At 42.4% G+C, this 20,904-nt stretch overlaps 1 protein-coding gene across 1 annotated transcript in view; it reads right to left on the bottom strand.

Annotated features, from left to right (window-relative positions):
* Positions 1-374: 374 nt before the first annotated feature.
* Positions 375-20,904, bottom strand: part of LOC103373882 (probable E3 ubiquitin-protein ligase HERC1) — a 46,749-nt gene continuing 26,219 nt past the window's right edge. The window contains exons 41-80 of the mRNA XM_008303889.1: positions 20,445-20,658; positions 19,591-19,760; positions 18,744-18,827; positions 17,765-17,951; positions 17,548-17,675; positions 17,222-17,430; positions 16,698-16,957; positions 16,529-16,581; positions 16,226-16,420; positions 14,442-14,607; positions 14,106-14,355; positions 13,508-13,736; positions 13,126-13,403; positions 12,202-12,329; positions 11,546-11,673; positions 10,771-10,998; positions 10,291-10,418; positions 9,314-9,513; positions 8,990-9,104; positions 8,695-8,826; positions 8,417-8,515; positions 8,127-8,300; positions 7,754-8,038; positions 7,595-7,660; positions 7,334-7,459; positions 7,098-7,236; positions 6,730-6,911; positions 5,743-5,898; positions 5,524-5,646; positions 5,207-5,309; positions 4,558-4,727; positions 4,310-4,448; positions 4,051-4,220; positions 3,702-3,871; positions 3,292-3,457; positions 3,120-3,196; positions 2,773-3,025; positions 2,413-2,565; positions 1,003-1,308; positions 375-923 (exon numbers count right to left, since the gene is read on the bottom strand). Coding sequence (XP_008302111.1) covers positions 738-923; positions 1,003-1,308; positions 2,413-2,565; positions 2,773-3,025; positions 3,120-3,196; positions 3,292-3,457; positions 3,702-3,871; positions 4,051-4,220; positions 4,310-4,448; positions 4,558-4,727; positions 5,207-5,309; positions 5,524-5,646; positions 5,743-5,898; positions 6,730-6,911; positions 7,098-7,236; positions 7,334-7,459; positions 7,595-7,660; positions 7,754-8,038; positions 8,127-8,300; positions 8,417-8,515; positions 8,695-8,826; positions 8,990-9,104; positions 9,314-9,513; positions 10,291-10,418; positions 10,771-10,998; positions 11,546-11,673; positions 12,202-12,329; positions 13,126-13,403; positions 13,508-13,736; positions 14,106-14,355; positions 14,442-14,607; positions 16,226-16,420; positions 16,529-16,581; positions 16,698-16,957; positions 17,222-17,430; positions 17,548-17,675; positions 17,765-17,951; positions 18,744-18,827; positions 19,591-19,760; positions 20,445-20,658 — 6,725 coding nt within the window. The 3' untranslated portion in view covers positions 375-737. The remainder of the gene's footprint in view (positions 924-1,002; positions 1,309-2,412; positions 2,566-2,772; positions 3,026-3,119; positions 3,197-3,291; positions 3,458-3,701; positions 3,872-4,050; positions 4,221-4,309; positions 4,449-4,557; positions 4,728-5,206; positions 5,310-5,523; positions 5,647-5,742; positions 5,899-6,729; positions 6,912-7,097; positions 7,237-7,333; positions 7,460-7,594; positions 7,661-7,753; positions 8,039-8,126; positions 8,301-8,416; positions 8,516-8,694; positions 8,827-8,989; positions 9,105-9,313; positions 9,514-10,290; positions 10,419-10,770; positions 10,999-11,545; positions 11,674-12,201; positions 12,330-13,125; positions 13,404-13,507; positions 13,737-14,105; positions 14,356-14,441; positions 14,608-16,225; positions 16,421-16,528; positions 16,582-16,697; positions 16,958-17,221; positions 17,431-17,547; positions 17,676-17,764; positions 17,952-18,743; positions 18,828-19,590; positions 19,761-20,444; positions 20,659-20,904) is intronic.

The following is a 20,904-nucleotide window of genomic DNA, read 5'->3' on the forward strand; positions in this document are numbered from 1 at the left end:
ATTAAAAGGTCCACAACTGTTCTCAGATCAGACTGGATGTGTGATGGATTATCTACACACCCTGGTAGAATGATTGCATCAACTTCAGGGGCTGATGTATTTTTGGGGGGATGCGACAATACTGTACGCACGCAGCGCAGAGGGTCAGTACCCTGGTACCTTTCATTTTGGACTGCAGTAGGTCTGCATAGTCTCGTAAAAAGACTGACACTGCAATATTTTGTTTTTTAACGATAATTTTGAAGAGATGACTTCAAATAATTACTATTTGGTAAGAATTCATCATCTGAATTAGTCTGTTTTGATCATTCTGAGATGGGTACACTTATCTTTTTTTGAAAAATCTAATAAACACAAATTTCAGTACACCAAAGTCCTTATTTAAACACTCTTTATTTTACAATAATACTGCCTACAGTATGTGGGATAGATCATTAAATTATTACATATTTTCAAAACAAACAGGCACATTAACTCCTTTTATTGTGGCTTATTCACCTATATTTTTAAAAATCTTATTCTTTTCCCTGTAGTAGTTTTGATTCAGAGTAAGCACTGCAATAATTACAACACCTTGCACAGTTGGAAAATCAAAACTACACATATTATTAAATCAAACAACATATAAACAGTACGCTACCATACAAGTTTGGCGAATAAAAATCTGTGTTCAGTGCATAATGTGCATGGCATCGGAGAAGATACATTCATCACCCTGGTGTCTGCAGATCTCTGCGTCAGTCCTCAGTGTCGGAGCTGTCTGCCGGGTCGGTGTTGTGGGTCAGCATGTAGTTGTCCATGTCGATTGAGGGGCAGTTGTGGATGGAGTAGCGCAGACGCTCGGCGAGGATGGCCTGGCTCGTGTACGGGGGCAGGCGAAGCAGGAAGAAGCAGGTCTGAGCGGTGGGGAGTCCGTTGATGGGCTACAGATGAGCAGTGCATTGTTACTATTGCACCCTTTGTTTATGTAACTACATTGTTACCTCATTGTGATGACCTTACCCTGTCCACCTTGATGATTTGGAACTTCTGCGTAATATCAGCCGGGTTGGAGGGCAGCCTAGACCTGCCAGAGACAAAACGCAGGAACAGCACCCGCTCCTCATTGGTGAACTCCTCCAGGCTCTGCCAAAACCAGCCAATCAGCTGGTGGCTCTCGGTGATGTCACGGTAACGCACCAGCTTCTTTAGCATCTCCACGGAGACCTCTGGCAGGCCGCAGACCAGCTGCTCCAGCTGCAGCGCTGTCAGCAGGGAGAGGAGGGGCACGGGGATGATGGTGGACATGCCCTCTCTGACTGCTGCCACCTGCACATAACAGAACAACCTCAGCTTTGATACTTCTGAGGACGAGACAACAGCACAAACAACAAACAGGCTGTCTGGTGAGTTCTAATAGAAACTGGTGGGTACACTGGGTGTTTAAAATGGAGGCAGGGGTTCACGTGTCTGTACAGCAGAGAGGAAATGCACAAAAAACTTGATTTGTACATTTAGAATAATGTGAGCAGTGTGAGCCAGGCCTGTTAAATTTAAAGTCTATTTGCTCACAGCACTGTAAAGTCTCATCCTGCACATTAGAGCCATATTTGGTCAGGGTTTTAGACATGTAAGGTTTCAAGTAGGGCAAGAATTACCTTTAGGGTTTTTTATTCCATTTTATTTTTCCATATTCATTATTTTTAAGATTAATTGCCTATAAATTTGTTTTTTGGGATGAATTTTCACTATTTTCTGTTATTTATAGTGAACAAAAACTCACTTCTCTGGTTATCAGAGTTATAGCTGATAGATTTTTCTTTGACTGACTAAATCTGAAGTGTGTATTTTGGTGAATGCCCCCCATAGCAACTCTTAAAAAACTATGGTTGTGCAAATATTTGTCTTTCCCTTTAGTGATAAGTATTAAAAAGCAAACAAGCTATATTCATGTCTGGTTCTAACTGGGGCTTCACAACTAACCAATAATGATGAATTAATTTAATGTTCACATTTAGGTAACACTGGTGAATTTGACTGTCTATCAATAGGCAGATGTTCAATCAGTGATGTGCTTTAGGTACACATTTATTTATATTTTGTCTCTAGAAGATACACCACATTCAGGTGAAGAAACAGCTTATTTTAGGGCTCATTTTGAAGTAAAATGTGTACATTAACAGACACAGTCTAAGAGATATAGCCCCCATCACAGATGACGCTTAACATATTATATAAAAAATGTGTGTAACACAGGTTCCATTGTTAATTGCACAGTCTCACGTGACTTCCTGACAGTCACCGCTGTCTCCAAACGTTCTGATCAACTCTTATGTATGCTTATAGATGTAATTGCTTTAGTACATGCTGACACTTGAGTGACAGATTTGCTAAACATACTTAATTCATTATTCAAGAATTAACCCTTCAAACCTGTGAATCCATTTCATGCAGCCTGTAGTCGAGAGCTCGCTCCACATATTCAGTGCGATTAGAAAAGGTAAGGGAGATGTTTTGACCTCCAGGGACTACAGGTACCAGCCTTCCATCTGCGCTGTGAGCCATGAACGAATCCAGTGGGATCATCTTTAGATGCAGATAGGATAGAGGGATAAAACAGAAAATGTGAGAATAAGTTCTGATTAAACAAAAATGAGTTCAGAATTAAAAGTAAGAACTACATTTTTTTTTTTTACAGTGGTCCTAATCCTCTACCAGGGAAAACAGAAAAGGTAGAGTCAGCAAAATCTGAAGCTTAAAGTGATAAAAATGACAGTGTTCACAGCATCTCACCACATGGAAATTATCCTCTGTGATTCCACTGTTTTCTAGGTGAAGGATGCCTTGAAGGGTGCGGTAGGTGAGCAGGTCCACCTCCTCCAGGTCCGGCCCTCCCAATGGCATCGAGCAAAGCTGTTTCCACACCCAAGGAGCCAGATGCAAGTCCAGAGGTTTCTTGGTGCGGATGGCCACTGCCATGAGGATGCCCAAGAAGCGAAACTGGACAATGTGTTCTTCTGTGTGAGCCGCTGGATTCAGCAAGAACCTGCGAAGGTGTGCAGCCAATGCAGAAGGTAAAAATCATTTTTGACAACTAGATGTTCTGTTAAACAATATAAATGAAAAAAAAAAAAGTGCACCTGTCAGTGTTACTGCCCACGTCTGCAAAGCAGTTGGGAGTATGAATCAGAAGATCCACAACACCAGACTGCAGCTCCTGGTGAAAAAAACATCAGAATTTGTCAGACTGTGTTCCAGCCTCCATTACTAGCCATCTCTGATGCTCTCCGACCTGTGTGGTTTTCATCCTACCTGGCACATCTCAGTGATGGTATCATCAAACACTCCTCCGGCATCGTCTGCTCCCTCTCCGACCAGCTTGACCTTCCAGGCTCGTGATGGTAGCCGCAGCTCAAGAGGATTCAGGCTCACCACCTGCTTTGCGATCTGCACAAAGATGGGTTTGCTCGAGCGTCCTCTGTGGGAGTACATGGGAGGGGATATCAGTGTTTTATTGAACACACACTACAGCAACAGTTGTAAAACAAACAAGAGAGTTTTAAGAAATATTACAAGCAAGACAACCAAGGTGTCAAATAAGAGTCCTGAAAGTCAGACTGGGCAGTTGGAAACGCATCAAGTTATTTTCGCCACCTCTTGTTGGCTGAACCATGGAGGCATTCAGATCCTGCCAGTGAACTGAATATCATGGTCATCCTTACCTTGTGGAAATCCTTTTCACAGTGATCTGTGGCCCATATGTTTTGCCCTGGGTCATTGTTCTGCCAATTGAGCGCACAAGAGGCAGAGTGTTGACCTTGGGTGACAGAAGGCCTCTGAGCTCGCCCCGGATGATGGCTGTCGTCCCTGAACTATAGCGTGAGGTGGACACCTGGGTCGAGAGAATAAAAGGGGATAAAAGAGGAGGACGTGAATGGGGCATCACAATTTCAAAAAAAAAAAAGTGAGGGAAAGAGCAGCAGGTGCATGATTATTAGCAGGAATTCACTTTTTCCCCCCAAACATTTTTCTTTGAACATATTAAAAGGGCGGCAATGAGATTAAAGATACCGGATTCTTGGCGTCCAGATTGAGCAGCCTCCAGGATCTGTACATGAGATCAGAAAAGTGGTGGAGTACCCTGAGGCGCATGCTGAGGACATCAGGACTACAGTCTTTCAGAGTGTTGTACTGAGGAGGGACTGACTGGGGAAGGCCGAGCAGGATATTTCCAGAGCCACCTGCAGATGAAGGTAACATATGGAGTCCCAGTTGGATTCCCTTTCATGGATCATAGGTGTACAGGTGCTGCAGGACTGTGTGTGTGTACCTGAGTTTTTCATTGAGGTAGAAGGGGTCGTCCACGCTGAACTGTGGCAGCGGCCAGCAGAGATCTGTCTGATGTTTTTCCCCTGGAGGGCTGTTATGAGTGTGGGCTCCTTCACAGGGTTGGCGTGTCCAAGGCCGAGCTGAAGCACACACATGAAACACAACAAAGAGATTTTTTTCTCATGTGCAATGAAAGCGGACTCCAAATTGGCTTCGTGTGTCATTTTCAGATGGAGCATGCTGCTTTACCTGTCCCTCGCTGTTGCAGCCCCAGGCATAGACGTCTCCAGTGGAGGACAGTGCGAGCACATGTTCACATCCCACAGCGATGTCTTCTATGAACAGCCCTTCCAGAGACGGCACCACCTGAGGGCAGGATCTGTTCTTCAGCATGGAGTCTGGCAAGCCAATCAGACGCTCTGAAAGAACAGAAAGCCAGGAAACACAACGGCAGCAAAATAAGCTGTATGCAGTGTTTACAATTGTGTCAAGTAAGTTGGTGAATTTTGTCAAAACAACATCCAAGGTAACGAGCACACAGTTCAGAAATAGTGTAGTTTTTAATTTCTTAATGACCTTGGTAGCGCTTTGTGGTAGTATCAAAAATAAAATACATTCTAATGACAGTAATAGACACCAAAACAATGACAATAGTCCAAACTATTTCATACTTTTTACATGTATAAAACTACTGGATTAATTTTTTGATTTAACAATTTCCTGTACATTTTACATTTATAAATGCATCAGCAGCAATAATTACAAAAAACTGTAAGATGTCAGCAACAGTCAGAAACATTTTTTGAAGCGTAAATGTAGTAAATCAGCAGCATTTTAACTAATAATGCAAACATCATCCACTTTCCACAACACAATCGACTTTCACAACAAACTGTACCTTGTCCAAATGTGTAAACGTGTCCATCACAGGCCAAGGCCACAGAGAACTGAGTTCCACAACTGACCTTCTTAATTCCCTTGTTGCAAAGTTGCTCCACTTTCTGAAAATAGGAACAACCAAAGATAATATTTCATGTACAGCTCAATGTAGCAGCAGCTCTAAATATGATGACTTATGAAAGCACTGAGTATAAATGAGGAATGTCTCCTTTATTCCGCTTGACATTATGCAGCAATCAGGTACGGACTAACATAAACAAAGTGTTTTGTCTTTTAAGGATTCTTAAATGTGAGTCTTCGGTAGTATTAACTCACCTGAGGATAGTATTTTGCAGTTGAGGAACCTGTTCCCAGTTTGCCGTAATCCCCATCTCCAAACGCCCACACAACCATGCCATCAAGAGACAGCACTAACGTGTGGTTCAGACCACATGACACCTGGGAAATGTTACCAAGTTAGTTCTGTTTGTTTTTTTTCGCAGTATGGAGCCTCTATCAGCATGTAAGTTCAAAGCAACGGCTGTTGTTTCTTACCTGTCCGACATGATATCCCTCCAGTGCAGCCACCCTTTCAGGCAGCATCTTGTTAGATGTTGATCTTTGACCCAGACGGCCGGATTCACCACTACCGAAGGTGAACAGTTTCCCATCTGCTGTAACCACAGCTGAGTGCCGGAAACCACAAGCAAGCTGGGCAGATGAAGGAAAGCTTTTTGAAACACTCTTTAAGTATACTGCTTGCTTTTTAAAACATTACAAAATAAGTACAAAAAAAAATAAAGACCAATGTTTAGGTTGTTTTTCTCTTCATGGTGAGAATGTAGGAGCCAAATGGTCAAAGATATGGTTGTTATTTAAAACAACAAACTAACCTCAAAAGACTAAACCTTCACAAGAAGCAAAAATTTAAACAAAAAAAATCACTAAATGTTGAACATATTGCTTCATTCAAATGGGCTCGTCTTTAAAGAGTTCATGAGAAGAGTCCGTATAAGCGTCCCACTCTTGTGTGATTCACATCCTTGTAAGAGGACATTTTCTGAAAGTTTCACCAGTTGTGACGTGCTTCCTGATGCTTTCAGAACTGACAGAGTCCATGGAAGTTCCTTTTTCAGAGGACGATGAGTTCATATATTGTAATTTTGGTCGTGTAGCATTTTTCTTCCCAACAGCCTCGACTTCTCAGTTTGCCTTTGCATTTCCTACATCACGTAATCTGTCCAATAGCTTGATAAATAATTACCCTCAGTGGCTTGTAGCTGCCCACAGTAACACTCATGCTGCTGTTGCCTAGTAGCGGTGTTCTTGCGTCTTATGGCCGATGTTAGCACCTGACTGTCAAGCATTTCGTGTCCATTACTTTCCATATTGTAATGACAAACTCGCAAATTCTATTTGAGGGCAACATATTAATGTTGTTAATGTTTTCGAACAAAAAATGTTTTGTATGGATCTCTACAATATAACTTCTTGAAGACTCACAACATCGCACCATAACTCCAGCACTGAATTTTTCTCTACCTGAATGACCTCTTCTCCTTGTAAGGCCTCGATCTGTTTCGGTCTCCTCTGTCTTTCACTGTTGCCGTGGCCCAGTTTCCCGAAATCTCCGTCTCCCCAACTGAACACCTCCCCGGTTTCAGTCAGGGCCATCGAGTGTCCGTCTGACCCGCAGGATGTCACCAGTTGTGTCACCACATACCCTGTCCACAGATAAGAGTCAGTTAGGCTCAAATAGATAAAACTGAGGAGAAATAAGCCACTGTATCTAAACAGGGGCTACCACATCAAATTGAAGTACAACACTGATAATAGTTGTTCTTCCTTTCTGTTGTGGACAAAAGCAGACAACCTCTTAGTCACAACATCCAAAAGAAGGCCACCCGTACCTTGAAAAGCAGAGATAATAGTGGGAACATAGAGATCATCAGAATTCCCCTGGCCCAGTCTGCCGTATTGTCCTTCTCCTACAGCCAGGACAGTCCCATTGGACTGGAGCAGAAAGGTACAGTTCTGACCGCACACAATCTAGATGACAATGACAACACCCACAAAAAGCAAAGAAACATTAGAAAGTAGTAACAATGAAGAGCAAAGTCTGTGTCCTGGGTGATAAAGTCCTCACCTGTTGTGTCTGTAACAGAGATGGTGCCAGTGTAGGCATCATGAGGTTCGTTCCCATTCCTGCCAACTGTCCGTAGCGTCCGTTCCCCCATAAATACACCTGACTCTTCCCCCCTTGTTGCCAGTCCTAAGAAATACAGAAGGTCGTAAGGAAATTGCAGTTTACTTAGAATCCTAAAATCGTGTTTCTGCCTCATTAAGCTGTTTGGGTAGTTTCTGCATGGAAAATGTTTCTAAAAAGGTGAAGTTAGTGAACTCTTACCTCTGGTCTGCTGGTGGCCCACGACATGAGCTGTTCATCCATCCTGAAGCTCCACTTACTGTTGTCCTAAAAGACCAATTACAAGACAATTGCTATAAATTAACAATATTCTTGCAGTACAATAGCAACAACAACACAAAGTAGACTGTCGCCACTCACCAGTGCCTTAGAGATTTCTGTGTCTAGCACCTCTGGAAACTCTGAAACAATGAAGGATTCTGGGAAGGCAGTTCCGCTGGCAATAGCCTCAGCACTGCGGACAGTGGTGGCATATGTGACCAGCCAGTTCCACTCTGAAGGGCAGGAGTGAACATCAGGGCAGCTGTGGTGCGGGGGGCGTGGGAAACAGCACAGGTGTTTCTCTAAGGACAAACCAACAGTCAAAGAGGCCAGACTCTGCAGGAAGGCGCTGTGGACAAGCTGGTCGCCGGCTGCCACATGGGTCTGCATGAAGAGAAGACATTCATCATGTCTCAGCTACAGCCCACAAAACAGCAGCAAAACAACTTTAAAATAGAGTTTCAGTAATGACCCGCTCATAGCTGTACTGCTCCTGCAACAGCAAGGGCAGCCTCTCCAGGAAGACAGCCAAACAAGGTGCCCGATTTAGACCCAAGATGTTTTGGCTTCTGAGGACCATACGACAGGAAGCGAGCACGTGGTTCTGACTGATCCAGTCTGGGGTGCAGCAGATCAGCAAAACATCCTGGGAAATGACAGAACAGGCATTTTACTGAAGCATCACTGTGAAAAACACATAAGCAAGGATAGAAAAACACTGTGACATTTTGACTAAGTATATGAGTGATGAGTCCAAATTACCTTTGACCTCCCAAAGCAAGCAGCTACGCCCAAGTTGGGTATCCAGGTGCTGCTGACAACTGAACCCAAACCTGTAACAGTCTGTAACACTGACCCGTCCTGTGAGAGGAAAAAAAGAAGTAGCAAATTTAAAATTCTGAAAACAGCCTGACTTCCACTACAGTAGAAAAGCACTAACTACCTCATTAGCACTTAATGTAGATTATTAAGAGGTTCAATGGAGTGTGCACTGACTTCAGGTTAAGAAGTGAAAGCAGCAATAAATGTAATTTTCAGACCTGGAGGGACCAGATGTTGAGCAGTCCCCCTATCCCTCCAGAAACCAGTGCCAGTCCACTGGAGCAAAATGAAAGGGACTTCACTGCCGTAATGTGCCCATGAAGTACATACGCACATTTTGCACTATCCTGCTGGAAAATTAGGAAGAAGCAGATTTCATGAGCTCAGTTCAGTTACATAAATAGCTGGCATTTAATGTGCATTCCTGGTAAGAGGTAAGATTTCATGAAAGTTCAAAAATATTTGTAGCAACCAGGCTGAAAAGAAAGCTCCAGCAAGCAGATCCAAACTGACCTTGACCTCTGTGTTTTTATCCTGGCTGGTGGAGCTATTTAATAAGTTGGGCAATGATACAATGGTTCCCCCCTGTGGTAGTGTCCAGACATACACAGAGCCGTTCTGACAACCTCTGAAAAAGAATGAAGAATAACGCAAAGCATAGGAATAAAGAATTTAATGTTAGTTTGTCAAATTATGTCCAAGTAAAGCCACCAAGAATTTCATTAGGATTATTATATTTTTCTTTAATTGTTAGTTTTTGTCATTATTTAATGTTTTACTTCAAAAATGAGGCAGAATATTCAGAGGAAGACTGTAGGAGGAATTTGTTAAACTCACACAGCCATCATGAGCCTGGGATCAGGTGCTCTGCCAGCGAGTGGGCACCATTCGGCGATGTTAACAGTGCTGGTGTGGAACAGAGAGTGGAGAGTCACCCAGCTGCCTCCAGAGCGTCCCAGTATCTTCACTACCTCTGACCTCCCGAGACAGAGCAGCAAGTGTCCTGTGGGGTCCCATTTTAGGGAGTTCACATTGTCCTATAGAAGGAAGGGATAGAGGGTGGTGCAGTTAGTACATACGAGGTGTGTCAGAAAGGTTCCAGGACTGGTGACACAAAAGATATATTTCAAACCCAAACTACAAACTACGAGTTTCCCCCTTCAGATGATCAACCAGCACGTCTACTAAGAGATCCTGCTGTGTTTGATTCATTCAGTGCAGAAGAGGTGAGAGTTGTGGCAGGACAAGTCGTGGCTGCTTCACCATGAGCACGCCTGCTCGCAATGCCCTGAGCATCCCACAGTTCCTGGTTGAGAAGAACATCACCGTGCTGGAGCAACCTCCCGACTCACCCCACCTGACTCCGTGGGATTCTTTTCCTCTTCCCCAAGCTGAAGGGGGTCATTAAGGGACCCAATTTGAAGACGTGGATGACATCAAGATGGCTGTGACGACGGAGCTGCAGAGGATCCTGGAAGAATCCTTCCAGGAGTGCATGGCGGTGTGGCAGAGAAGGCTGGGAAAGTACGTTAGACTTGAGGGGGATTACTTTGAAGGGGAAAACTTGTAGTTTGTAGTTTGGATTTGAAATAAATCTTTTGTGACACCAGTTCTGAAACTTTTCTGACACATCTCGTATAAAATGAATGCAGTAGGCGATGAAACATCAGAGATTGTGAAATTATTATACATTTTAAAAGGCAAAAATTTTGTGTCACAATATGTAGACTTCATTTGATGTGAAGTACACACAGTAGTGTCCATTTTCTGTGCTCTCCAACATACTGTGGTTATAATGAGTGGGAATTACAAACCTGAAAGAGAGACAGCACTACAGGCTGCTCATTCTCATAGGTCTCAGTTCTGGCCAACAGGATCTTCCCACTGGGATATCCCACTGCAAAAGGCTTGTCTTCGCTGTGCCAGGCAGCGCACTGGGGGGCTAGGCGAGATCAAAGAGGATGACTTGCTTAGGCAGATAGTTTTTTTTGCTGAGCGTTAGCTGAGACAATGGGGACCATTGTCCTGTGTGTTTGGTAAATGCGAAGTTAGACTTAGTGGGAAATCAGCTTAGCTTATAGCATGAAGGCAGGAAGCAGAGCCAAGTAGCTGTTCCCCACTGCTTCCAGACCGCATGCTAAGCTAGGCTAATTCCTCGTTGGCTCTGGCATTATTTTGATGTGACGACATCTATATTCAGCATTTATATCTAATAATATGTTGATAGAAACATTTTATTTGCTTTAGCTAAACAGCTGTGTTATAATAAACACTGTGTGTAATGTTCTCCTCACCCTCTTTCCTTTGGCAGTGGGTGAGCTCAGTGCTCTTCACCAGCAGGTCTATTTCCTGCATGGTGACCTGCAGCCAGCAGAGGGAGCCATCCAGCCGTCCCACCAGCAGGCTCTCTGCAGGTCTGTTCTTACAGGCTGCTGGCTGGTCAAGCACCCACAAGCTGAAGGTCTGAGCCCAGCAGAGAGCTGTGACCCGAGAACTCTGGCCCTCCACATGACAGAGAGATCCTGAAATTCGACAGAAACAAGTCTGATACAAACTACTGATTATTAGGCGTCTTAGAGCTGTTGCAACCTCCACTCACTTGTCATGTTTATCAGCGGAGGTGGAAAAGTTCCGAAAAGTCATTACCTTAAATCTGAGCTTGAGGTGTGTGGCTATAAGCATGACTTTAGGATAAAAGGAGTATTTCATGTTTTTCCAAAAATGTCTGAATAGTTATGTTCTCAGTAGAGTAACTCATTGTAGTTATTCTAATAATTCTTCTTATCCTCTGTTGATAACAAGTGAATTTTTATATAAAAATCAAGCATTTATAACATTTTTTTATGTTGCAATGCGGCATTTTCGAATCAACTGGTGACAGCCATGTATAGAATAATCAGCTACACTCTGATATTTTCAATTTTTTATTTTGTTGTTTAATCATTTTATAACAATATAAAAATCTTGAGCATTGACATTGCTCTAAAATCTAATGTATTAACTCTCAGCTTGTAGCGACAACTGTAACATCAGGCATCAGAGACCAGTACAAAACACAGACAGACTCACCTCTGATGTTCATGATGTTGATGTGTTTGTTCTCAGGGGCAGCCAGGAAGTTTCCGCCTGTACTCCAGTATACAGGAGACATGTGATGACATCTGCCTGCCCTCTCACTGCTTGATCTGTCCGTCTTACTGCAAAGCATCAACGGGAGCAAAAAAAAAAAGAGTTTAAAACTATATAAACAATATAAATTCCATTGTATGTGTAGATTCTCAATCATCCAGGTCGTGATAATCCAGAGGTCCTTAAGCAGAACTGGACTTTCTGGTTGTTGACAAGTTCCAGATGAGCACTGAGCCACAGGTGGATTAAATAAATGCCTGGACTCCACAGTAGTCACTTATAACTGAGGAATGAGAGGAAAAATGTCTTCAAGAATAAAAAGAAATCCAGCTGCCCTCTGCTTAAGCACCTAGCATCATAAAATAAGTTACTAGAAAGAAACTTAGCTTGGTTCTGTATCTGAAAGAACTGAGATGCTTGTCTTTTATTTTTCATGTTTAAAATTGAAGCTATAATGTGTATCTTTGTGAGCGACATCAAATATTCTTATTTTTAGTGGTAATAAAAGTATAGTTTTTGCATTTAGACAAACAGATATGCTTTGATAACAAGCAGTAAAGCCATCTAGGTGCAAAATTTAGTTTAGCAAATCTAACCTGGTAATACAGGAGAAGGTGGTCTGTAACTCCACAGTGTTCTGGCTGATGCTCCACAGTTGCACCACTTTGTCCTGAGAGCACGTCGCCAGCAAACTCTGCTCGCTGCTCCAGTAACAGCTGGCCACCTGAACACAGCAGAAATGATGTCAATTTAGTCTTACTACATTCCAGGAGGCAATGCTTGCATATTGTACATCACTCTATACAGCGTTTTTGTGTTCAAACTACAGTAAAGCAAGCTTACAGGGACTACAGGCGGCCTGTAATGATGCCAAGAGAATATTATTTAAAAGCTTTAGATGCATTTCACTTGCAGCGCAGGAGTCAGTTCTTTTTAAACCATCCTTGTGAATGTGAAGGAAATTATCTACAGTTTATCAAACATAACATTTAGCACTAATCACGATCAGCACCAACCATGGAGACACTGGTGCAGTTGTCTCTTTGTAGGACATTTTTCTATCATTTTAAAACTTTCTATGTTTTGTATTCTTTGTGATGTCTTGTCTTTTATCAGGACTCTGTAATACGGTTTGACTGACAGATTGATTAAATTACACATAAGGAAATGCCAGATCTGTCCACAAAAACCAATGAAATGTGCTGCTAACCAAATTAGTGATCGGTTCAAGGAAGCTTCATTTTCCCACTAGTCTTCTCAGAGAACATTTTAAAACAGTACATTATTATTTTCAACTGCTTGTTGCAGTGCACAAAAGCAGTTTTGGCTGTGAAAAAAAACTCTTTATAATGTCAAGCCAAACAGTTATTTGGATGAGATGTGATCATACACATTGTCTATACACTCGAGATAACAGAAAGCTCTGCTCTAACCTTTTCTGCAAAACACACCCAAAAATATCTTTTCCTAGACATAATTAAAAATGACCAAAGGGAACAGGAACAATACATATAACTCACCTTGTTGTAATGCCCTTCCAGTCTCTTGAGAGGACATTTGCGCAAGTCACCAGCCAGGTCACTGTATGTTTGGGGCCGATTAGGAGTGTCTCTCCCAGAGGCGGCCAGGGCCTGCACCAGCTGTTGTGCTGCCCACTGGCGGTGTCTACTGGTCAGCCTGGCAGACAGGACACATGCTGCCAGGGCATTTGCCAGCTCCAGAGGGCCCACTCTGGCACTCAGGTGTGGTAAAGGGGAAGGAGGCAAGGACGAAGAAGACACCCCCTGGTTTGAAGCATCTGGGTCAAACAGACACATACACAGTGGAGAGCTACTATAAATAACACTGTGATGAATGATTACACATAACAAAACTAATTAAGTATAGCACACTCCCGCTCACCATTAGCCTCGTGTTCAGCTCTGTCAGGGCTGTAACAGTGAACGCTCTTTTCTGTGAGCAAGGACACCAGACTTTGTGTGACCAGGAATGTTGGGGGCGACTGGTCGTTGTAGTCCCTCTGCGGCTGGGCTGCCTGGGTTGCAACTGTGAGAGTGGTGTTCAGGCAGCCTCTCTGCTGGGGGTCAGTGATGGCCCCGATGTTCACCCCGGTAGCTGCTGCCATTAGGTCCTAAAGGCAGTAATGTTGGAAAGATATTCAAATTTTAGAACGTGGTCTTCATCTGTTTGTTGTGTGTACTGCAACTGAAGAGAAGCATGACTGAAAATATATGAGGACCACTGCTTTAATGCCTGGACAATTCTTTATTCCCACTGACTTTAATTTCATCATTTAGAGTTATCTTGGTTAGAAAATAATCCAGATTTATTAGTTAGCAAGGCCGGATCTTTTCCTGCTTAAATTTACTCTCACTACAGTGTTCAGCTAAACCGAAAGTCATGTGTGCTTGTTACTGTGATGCAGATTTTAGATCAAATTTCCCACCTCTAGCAATTAGTAGATTATCTAAAATTACTAGATTAACTGAAGAAAACTGACCTGAGTGCATATCTCCACCAGCTGTCTGTAAGCAGTAGGGCTATGGGACACCACACTGCCGATGGCTGAAGTAAGAAAGCTGAGGCAGGTGGGGTTGTTGCGCTCTGCAGCCAGCCCCTTCACACCTGACTGAGTGTCCACACAAGTGTGAGCCCTGCCTCCCGCCGCTAAAGTCATCAATCGCACCAGGATACGGATATCTGCCAGACCCAAGGACTCCAGTCCGTTAGACTGGCTGCACACTGATGCACTGTGGAGGAAGACGGAGAATTGATCTTGAAACCACTTGGTGAAATAAAAAATGCTTAAAAAAGATGATATTTTGATCATATTTACCTTGACGCAGTCTGAGACAGTGCTCTCATCACCATGCTGTAAGCTAGCAGAATCTGGGCTGTGGATGTGACTCTTCTCAAGGCTTTCAGTCTATCATGAAAGTCCCTCAGTGATACCGCCTGCTGGCCGAGGCTCAGAGAGGTCTTCTGCTCAACAAGCGCATTCCCTAGTGAGAAAAATACATATCAAAAGGCATTTAAATAATTAAAGGACAAACTGTTTTAAAAAAGAGTACATGAAAACCCCAGCGTGCTTATTATTTGGTGTGGGTGTGCAAAAAAAAAGTCATAATACTGGATGCAACGAGACAACTGGGAGGGCTGTGTATGTGCCTCAGATGCCCAGCTATGATAATTGAGTGATTAGTCATTATGCTGGAAGAAGTTTAACTAGGGTTGGATACTCCTGCTGCCAACAAGCACAGAGGGAATGTGGGCGTGTGTTACAAGAGTGCTAATTTATCATCAGAGGGAAAAGTTATAGAATCATTTAATGCAACATGACAAGACAACAGTTGTGTCTGAGTAATTATCACCACATTGTCTGTATATGGCCAGGTGAACAGATGCAGAGTTTTAATTGTGATGATGGGTGGTTAGTTTGATGTCACACCATCCTACAGTCAGCACAGACCTGCTGGAAAATCAGTGTCTTAAAAAACTTTTATAGTTGTTCAATAATGTATTCAACTTTCATGTTGATGGTTTGTAATGTGCTTGAAGCAGCCAATCCATTTAAGCACAGCAGTATATGTTGTTTCCCTGAATGTAAAGGTTTGAATGGAAATGTTATTTTTCATTTATTTTGTCCTGCACCTATACATATCACATACAGTATATTTTATTTATGAGAAAATAGTATAAGTAATCATTTTTATTTGTATGATCTTTTGGGATCAGTTATTCAAAACTAATCTGTCAGATTTCCGCTATCGGATACGATCATATCTTGACAACCAAAAAAAAGGATTTTGAAATCAGATTACATCCTGTGTTGGTATTGATCTGGATCAAACCCTCATTATGTGATGTTCAAAACCTTTAGTAGGATTGGAATACATGTGATCCAAACAAAACAGAAAGCTGGGTTCACCGTGGATGTTAGGTACACAGTGTATTAAAAGTAGATAAAGCCTTTTAGCAAAGATGGTTGAACAAAGGTTCAAAGGTTTTGTTCCCATTAAAGAACCCCTCATGCAGCTGGGATAGACCCCAGCCCCCCCACGATCCTAGTGAGGATTAAGCGGTGTATAGATAATGGATGGATGGATGGATGTTTGTGAATTTGTTTGTCTGTATTTACTTGTTGTGGGTAAGATGAGGCATTTGGCTTTTATAAACATAAGTAATAAAAAGTGATCTTTGTGTTGTTTTACTTCGACATTTTCTGTCTCTTCAATCAAAATCACAGGAAGTGCCACCAGGTGTGCTATTTCACCTCTTGTTCTGTACCTAGCTAGTGGCCTGCATAGTAATATGTAGTTCCATTCAGTGCACCAGTAGTTTGGATTTGGTCATCTTAAAATGTCAGTATCTGGATCAGTGTGATCCAATCCACTGTTGTCTTGAAAATCCAGCGCAAAAGTTAGCTGGATTGTCTGATCCTGGATAGCAAAACATGCAATTTCCAAACCAAATCATTCTGATCCAGATAAAGGTTTTTTTTTAGCAACTGGACCCTGAAATTTTATCTACAGATATTTAGATATGAAAGTGCTTGTAATTCATTCTGCAAATCATGGGACTTTGCTCTTGCCATACCAAAACTGGGATAGTGAAAAATACCTTTGGGAGCAGCTCTTGTAGGACAGGATGAGTTGTAAACCAGGGCTCCAAGTGGATCTGGCTCAGCAAAGGCAATTGGGTCTGGTACCAGCTTCTTCTCAGTCAGTCCCAGTGGTCTCAGCAGGAGCCCAAAATCCTCCAGTCCTGTCAGTTTGTCTGTGTCATACTCATCTTGATGGCTCATTTCCCAGTCATCTGAGCAAACAAAAGAATTATTCATATTACAAAACAAATTACAAAATTATGATAAAGATTTAGTCATTCTGTTGTGCACAACTTTAGAGTGAACATGACATTCCCTACCGTCAGAAGTGCTGTCCATTTGGCCAATCAAATCAGATGTCAAACCTTTAATCCTGAAGCAAAGCGAGAACACAACAATTATGAATATTCAGTTATCACAAAGTGTGACAACAGACTACCTAGCTACTAGCTTTTCTTCTGTATAGATCCATACATATATCTGCTGTACCTTTCATACTTGGAACTTGGATCGCTCATGTTTGCAGCCAGATACTTTTCCCTGCAGGAGCTGCACAGAAGGTAGAAGGGGAAGTTGGAGCCGCACTCTCCTTTGAACCAAACATCAACGTAGGCCCCGGTGCTGTCGTAGCCCTTACGTGCAGCACTCTGCCCACAACCTGGGTGTCGCCGCTTTATGTGATTGTTAAATTGCAGGGTGAGGGTGTTGCACAGCTCACATTTCACCATTTGACTGTGTTCTTCTCCAGCCTAAAACAGCAATGTAAAAGGAATGAGAATATTGAGAATATATGCATGTTTTAAACACATAAAACAAGACGTAGAACAACATATCAGGCCTCTAAGCAACTTAGGGGTCTAGTGGAGTCGATTGAAAATACTACAAAATAGCGTTAATCCAGTTCTGACTGGACGGCTAATTTTTCATATCAATTAATCACACATATTTACTAAAATAATTAAAATTTGATTGATCTATCCATGTCTTGTGGTGGCAATGTGTATGTTTGTCACCTCCACTATCTGGAGTGTGTCTCTCTCCAAGCTGAAGAATGAAGGAGTGAGCAGGTCCTCATAGGTTTCTTCGTGGTATGGGTCATCCATGTAGCCCAGCTCTGACTCCTCGTCAGCAGAGTACGGGTGAAACTCCACCTGCTCTGGCCAATCGCTGACTGCTGTGTGCTGCTGGTACAGCTGAGGGAGGGGGTTGGGTGACGGCAAGTCTAGAAAAGATGGTGTTTGTTTCAAAAGTGAATGGAAAGTAAACAAGTTACTCTGACAAAGCTTTGAACAGATTTGTAATGGATATTTAATTTCAGTTTTGATGCTGTGACTCAGACCTGCCCGGCGGAAGGACGTCCTCTGAGTGGGGCCTGAGCGTCGCCGTCGTGCCGGGGGAGGTCTGTTCCTGGTGAGGTGGACATCCAAGAAGTTCTCCCTCTCTATCCAGTCAAGCCCTGGCAACAGGCTTCACACAAAGTAACAGTTCATTGGTGTACTAATTGTATTTATAACAATCATTTGGCAGAAATACCAAAACAAGTACAAATCTGTTACCTTTCATTGGTTTGACTGGGTTGGCGTTCGGGACATTGCACCGTCTCTGGCCCATCTGGGGACGGGGTTTCAGGAGCGCCCTCTGGTCTCGGCGACTCAGCTGCCTGCTGCTCCTCGGTCAGGGGGTGCTCTAGCATCCAGCTGGCCAACACCTCAATAGTTTGAGAGTCCAAGTCACCTGCTACATCTGGGAGGGACCACAGGGAAGTTTAACTGTCAGAGTTCAAAAAGAAAAGATGGATCATGGAGTGCTGCATCGCTAATTCATGTCTCCGCCAGATGACCGTGCTACTGTGTTTCATCTGAGGTCAGACACGCACATCTGTTGTAATAAAAATGAATTGTGGCAGGGTAACTGAGAAATTAGTGATACAGTAAGTGGACAAGGGCCTAAAATTAGATTTTGAAGAAGGTAGGGCTAAAAATGTGAAAGCATATTGTGCAATGTGTAAACATGTGTACATGCTCATAATAGATACATTATTTGTGCCATACGTGTGCAAAATATTCAGACGTGGTTTAGTTTTACCATGCGGTGAAATTGTAGCTTGTGGAAGTGGGACTGTTGTGAAATTTTAAATGGTGAGGAAACAATTTCAAAATGTACTGTTAGAGGAATCTGTGTAAAAACTTTCCCATGAGAGGTGGGGAGAATCTGAGATGCATCCAATAAATTATATTTCTTCAGGAGGGAGTCACTGAGGTACAGATTGTTTTAAGGCAGAAAAACAAAATGTTCAAAGTATGTCTCAGTTGTTATCCACACTAATAACCCACATTATGTTAATCCTAACGATAAAGCCCAATACATAGTCTTTAATCTATAATAGAAATGCATATTTTCAATGAAAAACTACCAATGCTCTTACTCCATAGTCTACAGGAAGGTTGCAACATACAGTGAAGGACAGATGTTAAAAATATAAAGCACATGAAGCAAAAAATTCTGTGGCATCAGACACACTCCACTAAGCAGTACCTGCAGCCTCCATGGCCCAGTAGATATGTCTCATAGTGAATCCCATTTCTAGCAACCGACTGGTGACAAACATTTGTGTCCGTTCTGGTGGTTGAGGAGAAAAGGAAAAGTACACAAAAAACAGAAAACAAAAAACAAACCCACAGCTCCATGTGAAATGTATACTGTTGTGGAATTTAACACAAACTGATGCATTTAGTTTATTTTTCCTCCGTTTAGGCTCCCTTTTATGAATAAAAAAAATCTCTCTTTTACTTTAGCTTTTAATCTACAATAAAAAAACCTACAAATCACCAAGTCTGTTCAATCTATTGTATCTTGACATCAAGACATGAAACACAGAGGAGACCTTCAGACTAATGCACTTCCTGAAATTGTTCAAAATAACACCAACGTAATTGACAATGAAAAAAAGGTGCCATTCAAGCATGTGAGTGTACGCATGCATTTGATAGTTCTAACATTTATCCAATAGCAAGAGCAAAACACATGCTGTTTTGAGCAGCTGATCTGTTGTGATCAATGGCTGAACATTTAAGACCATGCAGAAGACAGACAGTTCCCGCTTAGTTACTGTTAATCTTCTCTGCTCCTACAATGCAGGACTCTGACACAAGTACCTTCATTTACATATTACATTATTAGCAGGTTTGAGTTTGAAGCCAGCATGGGGAAAAAGGTTGTTAAAAGCTGAACTGACCTGCAGGACTAGCAAAGTTATTCACAAAATATTGTTTATCAGTAACTTTAAATTAAGATATAGGTTTAAGTTGGAGGATGTTTTTTTTTCGTTGTCATATAATTCCAACAGCTTTTCCCCCATTAATGCCTCTGCTCTAGTTCTTACCCAGGCTGCTTCTGGCCTGTGTGCTGCAGGGACCAGGTTCCATGAAGCTGGTCTGCTGTTCTGTGAAGGCATCACAAGAAGCAGAGCTGGCCAGGCTGAAGCAAGGGTGTAGCACGGGGGGAGTGCTAACCAGGCCCGTAAGCGTGGGGAACCGAGTTAGCACCATGTGCCTAGAGGAAGTGAAGATACAGTATATACAGTAATAACACAGTGGGAGCAGTGCTACACTGCCAGCTTAAGATCCTGACCAGATGTTTGGGAAATTACGTTTTTTAAGGTGAGCTTTATTTAAAATGATCACCTTGAGGTGCCTAAAAATCTCAGTGAACCAAGCGTGTGTCTTTATATAACAGTTATATTATTCTAAACCTTTTACTCAAGCTCATTATTTATTTTTGTGGTATTAACTCCCGTTCAGAGATGCTACTGTGGTTGACCCTTGGCCAAATCTCCTCCATGGAGAGCTTTCAATTTCATTTTCACTTTTATTACTGAAGCTGTTTGTTCGTTTGCCTCTTGGAAGCAGAAATAACACTGACACTGAGGTCAGCTGGTTAGGAGAGAACAAGCAGGCAGAGCTGCAGCTTAGGTTAAAGACAGTGCAAGCAAAATCTATCACTCTCTTTTTCCATATACAATACATCCTAACTCACCCATTCCCTGGACTTCAGAATAGCTGCTGCTGCCAAAAGATACAGGTCTGTAGCAATCAGTAACACGAGATTTGACACAGAATACTTGTGTCCACTCAGTATGTTTTGGGGAATGTACTGGACTAAGTATTTTATGTAACTTACTCTACCAAAAGTTGAGCCAAATTGACATAATATAGGATGGTCGCATTCTATACTTACTGAAGGAGACTGATGGGGAGAAATGGGTTGAAATTATCAAGAGCATCTCCCTGCAGGTTTATGGGCAGAGAAGATGCCAAGTCGGTATTAGACGATGAGGCAGAGGCTCTGTTTGACTGGCCAAAGATCGCAGTGCCCTCTGATCCCGCACTGTACAAAGACACAGAGCTGGAGGACTTGGAAATGGGCTGAGAGGACATGTGGTGGCCTGATTCTAGGAGGAAAAAGGGGGTGATGAAGGTTACATAACACCAACATCTTCTTATTATACAACAGGTCCAAGTCAAGTCACAAGTCTTCATAAACAAAATCTAAGTCAAGATAGAATTATTTGTCTGAATGGTGATCTTTGTCATGCTATGGTTTAACATATTATCTTTTCTTCTCCAAGCTGCAATATTAGTGTTTTTGTTTTTACACATCCAAGTCCTTTCAATAAGGGTTAATAATCAAATATTCA

Source organism: Stegastes partitus, unplaced genomic scaffold (genome assembly GCF_000690725.1).
Source record: "Stegastes partitus isolate 25-593 unplaced genomic scaffold, Stegastes_partitus-1.0.2 Scaffold2092, whole genome shotgun sequence".
NCBI classification, from domain to species: domain Eukaryota; kingdom Metazoa; phylum Chordata; class Actinopteri; family Pomacentridae; genus Stegastes; species Stegastes partitus.